Source organism: Otolemur garnettii, unplaced genomic scaffold, assembly GCF_000181295.1.
Source record: "Otolemur garnettii isolate 467f Iridium unplaced genomic scaffold, OtoGar3 scaffold00005, whole genome shotgun sequence".
Classification (NCBI taxonomy): domain Eukaryota; kingdom Metazoa; phylum Chordata; class Mammalia; order Primates; family Galagidae; genus Otolemur; species Otolemur garnettii.
In genome coordinates, this window is record NW_003852400.1 from 4939730 (window position 1) to 4949194 (window position 9465).

A 9465-nucleotide genomic window follows, 5' to 3' on the forward strand; every position below is an offset into this window, starting at 1 on the left:
GGGGACAAGATCTCGCTTTATTGCCTGGGCTGGAATGCAGTGGCATCATTGTAGCTCACTGCAGCTCAGACTTCTGGGCTCAGCCTCTCAAGTAGCTGCCCCCACACCTAGATAATTTTTTGTTTTAACTTTTTCTAAAGGGGAGATCTCTCTATGTTGCTCAGGGTGCTTTTTAGCTCTTAGCTTCAAGCAATCTTCTCTTGGCCTCTCAACATGGTAGGATTATAGGCAAGAGCCACTGCTCCTGGCTGAAAAGTTTCTTTCACTTTTCTCCTACATTGACCCATGTTAATTTTGTGAAACTAGTTTAACAATATGCTGCCCAGTTTGATGAGGATTTGGTTTTTTTATATAAGTTTTATCCCAACTAATTTTAAAATGTGTTTCAAGTATAATTTATATTAGTATAATTATTTATAATTATAGTAATATAAAAATGCATAATAATATAAATCATGGAAGGGTAGCAGAAATTTTGTATAACACAAGAGTTTTAAAGCATTATAAAACAATTCCAAGGTAAATGGAACTGAAACTGAAATAATTAAATTGATATTTAGCCAAAAATAGCCAGCATCTCATGTTAGCTGAGTCATTCTTTTTCTTCTGCAAAAGAAGAAAATATATTTCTTTCTGCAAAAGAAGAATTTATATTTAAATTCTAATATAAAGAATTCTCTTTCCACATGAATAGTGATTGTCATGTAGGCCACTTCCTTAGACATTGTCACTTGCATTGGTGTCTGAGTCCTTATATTAATTCCAGATGAACAGAGGCCACAGGTGCTTGGGACTCCAGGATGTAAAGTTAATGGTGAAGACCACTATTTAGAACTCAATGGACTTGTCGTTAGAAAGTAATCTTTGTTAATTCATTGCCTTTTCAGCAGATGATGGCAAACACACTCTGGGTTTGTCACCCCTGGACAGTTTTTATTTATTGTTAATAAACAAAATCCTAGCTATTCATTGGTCTGCAGGATTAAGGATTGCACATAGTGAATTCAGTTTAGCATCTTTGAATAACCTATATTCATTATTTTGTGAAGATAATTCTCAAGCAGCTGGTACATGTTACATTCTACGGTCTAATCTAAAGTGAAGACAGGGGCCAGCGGATATGACTTTTGCCTCAGTCCCTCAATATCATATGCTCCTACTCTCTCAAACTTCTGGAAACATACACTCTTCCAATCGAGTAGAGTCTGATTCCTCCTCAACTGATTTTACCAGCATAACCAGTTTGTCATTAGACATTTCTCTGCACATACCCCTCTCCTGTTCTAGAAACCACTGCCAACAGAACAGTATAGAGATCCCTTAGATTGCCGTTTCGGACCCTTTACAGTCCAGCCGCAGTCTGATTCTAATTGTGCCTATGTATCACCTTTGTAATTCATTCAGGTTTGCCATCCATTTGGGGTTTCTGTCCTTTTTTTAGTTTTAGAATATTAAGGGGTACATGTGTTTTGTTTACATACTTTGTTTTCTACATAAATTGGGTCAAGGGTGTACCATCTTTTCTTGGTGATGTCAGCTGAAGACCTGTTATCTATGAAGACTGCTGGTGTAGACCAGCCCTGGGCACAAAGATCCCTGCTCTCTCCCACTCATTGGCACTTACCATAGGCCATCTTGGCATTGAACCTTGTCTTTGATATGTCTCCGCTAGACTGAGATTTTGCATTATTGTACTTCATTATAAACACCACCACCCCCAGTACCTTCCTTAGTGAGTACAACATGATTATATTTAGTGTATTGTATTCAGAAGTTTTGCTAAAGGAATAGATCACACCTGCTATTACCCCAGGGGAGGAAAAAGGCTAACTATGTGACGTGATGGTCATGTTAATTGGTGCCGCTAAAGTAACCCTTTTGCTATATACAATCATACATGCTGAGAAATGGGTCATTAGGAGATTTTTGTCATTGCATGAATGTCACACATGCCTGGACAGGACAGTCGACCACACACAGGCTGTGTGGTATAGACTGTCCTCCCAGGCTGCAAACCTGCACGGATGGTATTGTGCTGAATACCGGAGGCAAGGGTAGCACAGTGATAGGTGTTTGTGTGTCTAAGCATATCTAAACATAGAAAAGGTAAACACATGGTATAAAAGATAAAAAATGTATACGGCACTTACCATGAATGGAGCTTGCCAGACCAGAAGTTCCCTCAGTACGTCAGTGAGTGAATGCGAGGGCCCAGGACATGACTGGACCCTTCTGGAGAATTTATAAACCCTACACCATCCTTAGGTAGGATGAGTCAGAGGCAAACTTATGTTTTCTAATTCTCTAAATTTATTGAAAAATTTTTTCTTTCTTTGTTCAAAAATAAATTAACCTTACCTTACTGAAACTTTTTTACTGCATAAAATTTTTAATTTTTTAAACTTTTGGACTCTTTGGGGTAATACTTAGCTTAAAACACAAATGCAGTATACAGCTATATAAAAATATTCTTTCTTTGTATCTTTATCTGTAAGCTGTTTTCTATTTTAAAAAATGTTTTTTTACTTTTTAAATCTTCTCGTTAAAAACTAAGGTACAACGCACACACATTAGCCTACGCTTACCCCGGGCCGGGATCTTCAATATCACCGTCTTCCCCTCCCACAGCCTGTCTCATTGCAGACTTCAGGCAGGGGCATGACACGCACGGAGCTGTCAGCTCCTAAGATAACAGTGCCTTCTGGAATGATGAAGGGCCCACCTAAGGCTGTTTTATAGTAAACTTTTCTTTCTTAAGTAGAAAGAGTACACTATAGGACAATGATAACAAGTGGGGTATGTACATACACAAACCGGTAATAGTCACTTATCAAGTGTTACATACTGTTGATAATTGTATGTACTATACTCTTCTGTGACAGGAAGCACAGTAGGTCTGTTTACTGCAGCAGCACCACAAACACATGAGTAATGCGTTGCACCTGCCACCTGGGGGCCCTGTACCAAGACCTGGAATATTACAGGGAAGGAAACGAACATGATCCCTAAACTTACAGTCACTGGGCCTCATATTTTTTGTCTGATTGTTTTTCTTCATTTCTATTTCTTTTTAAAAGCATCTGAAACCTGTAAGAATGCCTGATCTTTCCTTTATTAATACTTCTCTATGACTAACTTAATGCAATAACATCTTGTAATAATTTTTCAAAGTAAATACTGTTTACTCAATTCCAGAGTTTGATCTTGCTTTTGACTATTCATTTTAAGTGAAAAACTATGAATCAGAAAAAAATCACTAGAAATTCTTTTTAATTATTATTTTTATGTGTTCTTTTAGGGAATAACAAAAGCTTGTAATTTCTCAGCTCTTTACTGGAGACATCATGCAACTTCTTAGGTCTGGTCAAAACTTTCAGCCAAAAGCTGGCTGAGAATATATGATCAGATCTGGGTTTACATTGACCTTTTATGTATTCCGTGTTTTGATTAGCTGGCTGTTCTACTCATATCCCATTTACAGACAAATTGTGGAAGACTTGAATGGCAAGTCAGAAACATACAGAATATTGAAAAGGTCAGTGAGATTTAGCCCATAACCACAGAATCTAAAACATATGACAAGTCATTATCAGACTTAATTCCCAGCAACAAGGTCTGTGGTAAAGATGGGAAATTATTCCAATTAAAATATGCTCATTTCATACTAAGGGCTGAGATGGCAAAGCTCAAATGCCCTCTTAACTCCTTTTTTGTGATGACTTAATAAGTTAGAAAGAAATTGTAATTGAATTAAATAAACAAGGCAAGAAAAGGAGGTAACAAGCTCTTTTGATTTGAGAGTCCACTGTAGAGGGAATAATATAATGACTTTTCTAAAAACCCTAATTATACATGAGTAAGACAGCCACAGCCACAAAACCAATTCAACAGCCACCCCCTGCTCTCCTTTTATCTACAGCATAGCTGTCAGTCAGATGGGAACTCCATTTATTTCCATGGAAATGAAGGCAGTGAGTTCAATTTTGCCACCACCCGGGATGTAGATCTTTCCACAGAAGATATTCAAGAGCAATGGTCAGAAGAATTTGAGAGCCAGCCCACAGGGTAAGTAATTGCTATCTCCCATGCTGTGTACAACACTTACTTTTATTCCACTGGACGTATTTTAAATGCATATTGTTAAATAGCAAAAGCATACTTAGATCAACACAGATGATTCTTATCATAGACAGACCAAAAGGGGTACACTTATCCTAAAGAATCTTTATGAAGTCATCGGCTTTTTATAATACACATTAAAAATTTTTTATTGCAAATACCTTTTAACTTCATTAGAATTACTTATATCTCAGCTTATTCAGCCTTCACTGGGAGAGAGTGGTTTTTTTTTTCCCCTATGGAGAAAAAATACAAAATCTTTCCACTACTATTATATTGAGATGTTCATTTGTCTTCCTGGGGTCTGAGATTTATGGATGCTGCTACCTGATCATCCTTGGAATGTGGTTTTGATCTATAAAAATTGTTTAGGGGATAAAATTTATCTTTCAGAGATTTATAAGGGAGGAATTTGAGACTGCAATTGAAATAGAGGGGACCTGAGGCAGTGAGGCGTCTTCTTGCTGGGCTGACTTACATGCCTTTTCTATGGATCCTGGGTCCCTAAGATATCTCCTACTAATTGGACAGCACTTTTAAAAGTCTAAATTGAACAATGGGTCAGAGAATCAAAATCCGCAAGGTAGTATGAGTTAGAGGCAAATGTATATTTTCGAACACTATCATAAGGATGAATGAAATCAATATAAAATGGAATTTCAAAATGAATATGAAAAACAATAATTTAACTTTTAACTGTGAGAAATTTTTCCAGATCATAACATTTAAGGTGTAGTCATATCATTCTGATCTCAACAAATTAAATAAAAATTGGCTAGGCTTGGTTGTTTATGCCCATAATCCTAGTACTTGGGAGGCCAAGGAAGGTGAATTGCTCGAGCTCAGGAGTTTGAAACCAGCCTGAGCAATACCAAGACCTCGTCTCTACTTTAAAAAAATTTTTTTAGAAAGAGGAAAATTAGGCTCGGTGCCCATAGCATAGTGGTTATGGCGTCAGCCACACACACCGAGGCTGACAGGTTGGAACCCAGCCCAGGCCAGCTAAGCAACAGTGACAACTACAACAAAAAAATAGCTAGGCCTTGTGGCAGGCACCTGTAGTCCCAGCTACTTGGGAGGCTAAGGCAAGAGAATCACTTAAGCCCAAGAGTTTGAGGTTGCTGTGAGTTGTGATGTGATGGAACTCTACCAAGGGTGACATAGTAAGACTCTGTCTCAAAAAAAAAAAAAAAAAAGAAAGAAAGAAAAAAAAATAGGAAAATTAGCCAGACGTTGTGACTGGTGCCTTTAATCCCAGCTACTCATGAGGCTGAGGCAAGAGGATCACTTGAGCCCAAGAGTTTGAGGTTGCTGTGAGCTGTGACGCCATGGCACTCAACCCAGGGCAACAGAGTGAGACTCTGTCTCAAAAAATAAAATTTAAATAAAAATTGATTAAACATTGAAGTCCTAGAGTGGCAAGAAGGCCAGTATTGCCCATTAGGGCCCCTGCTTCCTATGCAGTGCCCAAGAACCTCCTCCAGAGGCAAGGACAGGGATATCTTACCAGCAGGTTGAGCCACCACTGCTGATAGGACCTTTTGCTGCCACATGGGGGTCTTTCACTGTTGAACACAGAATATAAACTGGGATAGACCCAGCCCTGCCCTTCCTTGCCTCAAGGAAGTGGCTCAGGTCCGCTGGGGTCAGCCTCTAAGGAAGCTGACGATAAGTAACTCCAGCCTCCTAGGCCCTGTCATTGACCTCTCTAAGCCCAGCACCAGTGCTCACACCCTGCAGTGCACACAGCCCTTCTCTTCTGAGGCTCCTATCATTCTTGAAGCTCCATGTCCAGTGGGGCTCCCGTGTTTCCTTGAGTGACCAGCAGCCCCTCTTCTTCTCTGTAGTCTCTGGGCTCTCTCCAGGACTCAGGCTGCTCTTCTTTGTAACCTTCATTCCACTCCCCACACATCAAAGAGGTCGGATGGGACCCAGAGCTGTGACAATGCACAGAAGGCTTTTAACCCGGCTTCTGGAGATGAAGGATCCATCACCAGCGTGTCAGTTCTTTCCTCTAACCCTTGATATAAAAAACTAATCCTGGGTGGCTCCCGTGGCTCAAAGGAATAGGGTACTGGCTCCATATACGGGAGGTGATGGGTTCAAACCCAGCTCCGGCCAAAAAAAACGAAAACAAAAACCAATCCTACGCCCTTTCCTGCTTATGGAGCTTGACACCTATGAGGGGATACAAAATGTTGAGATACAAGAGACTTAGTTACCCCTCTTCCTTCATCTCTCCAAGCTGACGCCATCCACGTATTGGTGATGCGTCACCCTCTTCAGGGAGTACCATGTGGCCCGGGCACTCAGATGATTCCCCAGTGCTACCAGCTCCCAGCTCACTAAAGCAGGGCTAAAAAGACAAATTTCATCTCTAGGAGAACCAGTCTGATACCAATCTCTCGATCTCAATCTCTCTCCTTCCAGTAAATTATGGCATTTTTAATGTAACTTACACTTACTATTTTGGAGAAAGATAAAGTTTAATTTGACCTGTGGCCTTCATTCAGGGGTGGGGAACCTGAAGTCTGAAGGAAACTTGTGGCCTTCCTAGTCCTTAATTGTGGCCTTTTGACTAAATCCAAATTTTACAGAGCAAATCCTTTTATTAAAAGAGGAGTACCACAGAAAGATGCAGGTTTTTCTTGCTTCTTTTGGTGTTTAGAAAAGAGCAATCTTGAAATCAGGAGACCACAGGTTCTCCATGGCTCCAAGTCCATCCAGAGAAACATTCTCTGTTGGAGAAGCATTCTCTCTCTGTTAGAGAAGCATGGAAAACCCCTCCATGAATCATGCTTAGGAAGGAATTGAGTTGATATTAGAAGAAACCAAACATATTTAGAAAATTAATGTACTAGTCCAGATTTCATAGCTGGCAAAAAAAATGTTTATTTCCATTAACATATCAGACATTCTGTTTTCAAAGCACTAACAATATTAAAAAAAAAAAACAAAAAACTTTTGACTACAACCAAATCAATCATCCCCCCAAACAAAAAAATTACTGAAAGTATCCATGCCTGAAGAAAGAGCTGAAGTCAGTCCAGAACAAAGTCCATTCACTGAATCAATCAGGTGGTTTTAATTATGCTCTCTGGACATTTCTGAGGACCGAGGAATTGCCAGGGTTTTGGTCACAGTTAAGAAGCTGCTACTTTCAGGCCGTGGCACTGTCTGCAGGTTTCAGTTCCAATAACATATTAAGGTGCTTGAGAAAAGCACCTGTGCCACTCAAATTGTCTTGCAATTCATTCATTGAAATTCAAAAAGTAATCACTCAGAATGACTTCACTAGTCCGGTGGCCTAGTTATGAAGCTGGCAATACGGTATCAGAGTGTTCAAGAATAATGAGAAGACTTAGCATTTGCTTTGTTTTGAATGATGATAAAAATGCTGCCTTAATCCGTGTTGTTTGGAGGACTTGTTTTCCCCACTTCTACCTAGTCCCAAATGTTGCTTTATTGATCTGGGAAAGAATGTTGATGTAAAATGTTTAATCATAGCTTCAGGAAAAAATTCCATCACGAAATCAAGTTAGTGTGCAGCATTTCTACCTGTGGTGAGAGCTGACAAAGAAAAACAGGTTAGGAATTGGCTAGAGAAGCTGGACACGGGGCTCAGTAGTTAGCGCACCAGCCCGGCACACCAGGGGCAGGAGTTTGAACCTTGCCTGGGCCTGATTAACAGCAATGAGAACAAAAAGAATTTGTTAGTGAAACTCTTGATGTGTTCTGTTTTGTCTTCCCAGTTTATTGAATGTTTGTCTCATTTTTCTCTTCTATCTCCACCACCCACACAAAAAATTTGTCATTATAAGCTCATCTCCTACACTAGATAGAAAACACAGATGGGTAGATCCTTGCACTATGCGGAGTGACCAGTTGAATTGATTGAATTCTGCAGCATTCAATTCATTTTATTTATGGCAAAACTCCAAATGACACTATAAATTGTAAAAATTAAATTATTAATGCAAACATAATACTTTCATTTCCTTTAACTGTGTTTTCCTCCCACAAGAATTATGAAAGAGAAAAAGAATATACCACCCTGCTGATATTTTCAAAAGACTTAATATGAATGGCAAGAAAGGAAAGAAAGCCGCTAAACCATTGTGGCTTTTTTTTTTGAAACCATTTTCCCAATTATCCATATTTTCCTAACATTTGAATCAAAGTGTTTGATCTTTGATCACAGGGATGCAAGAGCTGTTTGCCTTCTACATCACTAAGCGGTCCCAAATCCAATGTTGATAAGTTTGTTTTTTAAGTGATATTTTAAAGGGTTTTTTTTAATCTAAAGAAGATGCATCTGTTACTTCACCAAGGGAGAAACTTTAATAGATACACTGATAATTTATGTAAGTCTTTCTGAACTTTGGCTTAATCTTACAAACACATCATTTAATTAGCAACTACCATATCTCACCTAGCTGAGGGTGTCTTTAGGTGTGTGTGTGGGGGGGCATTAGATAACAGCACGTTGCTGTACATGAAACGTGTATACTTCCCTTTCATCTCAAATGCAAACATTGTGTTTTTACTACTTAAATGCCTTTTAAAAAAATCTGTTCTATTGCTATGACCAGAATATTAATGCTAAAGAGCAACTCCACAGATATAATGAGTATTAAAAGATTGAGTCAAGACAGGGTATTCCAAGGCCAGGCACAGTGGCTCACGCCTGTAATCTTAGTACTCTGAGAAGCCAAGGTGAGTGGATCACCTGAGCTCAGGTGTTGGAGACCAGCCTAGTAACAGTGAGACTCCATCTCTAAAAAATAGCAGGTGTTGGGGCGGGTGCCTATACTCCCTGCTCCTTGGGAGGGTGAGGCAAGAGAATCGCTTGAGCCCAAGAGTTTGAGGTTGCTGTGAACTGTGGCACCACCGTACTCTACCAAGGGCAACAAAGTGAGACTCTGTCTCAAAGAAAAGAAAAAGTGTTTTCCACTCTTTCCTGCTTTCCCCAAATCCTTGGAAATGACAGGAAATGAGCAAAGAAAGCTATAATGGCACTATCAAATAAGGAAGTGTCCCCGAGTTGGGCCCGGAATTATGAAGGATGAAACAGAACGGGACAGAGAGAGAGCTCAAAATACATGATGAGTAAGACCCTGCAAAAGCTGCCTCAGTGCTGCTCCAGGTCTTGGACGCTGCACGTGGGGCTGTGGGTGCTGCTGCAAGGCCTGCCGAGGAGTGAGCCCCTCGCTACACTCCCTTCCAAGCAGATGCTTCTGTCCCAGAACAGCGAATGTGGCTGCAGGAATGAAGAAGCAAGGCAGTGTGCCACCATGCTCGTCCTCACCCAAGGACACATCTGCCCCTAGTCACTGGACATTTTCA

At 39.9% G+C, this 9465-nt stretch overlaps 1 protein-coding gene across 2 annotated transcripts in view; it reads left to right on the forward strand.

Moving 5' to 3' along the window:
* Positions 1–9465, forward strand: part of RELN (reelin) — a 479973-nt gene that overhangs the window by 279752 nt on the left and 190756 nt on the right. For both annotated transcript variants that reach the window (XM_003782608.3, XM_023518943.1), the window contains one exon: positions 3920–4065. In XM_003782608.3, the coding sequence (XP_003782656.1) occupies positions 3920–4065 (146 nt within the window). The remainder of the gene's footprint in view (positions 1–3919; positions 4066–9465) is intronic.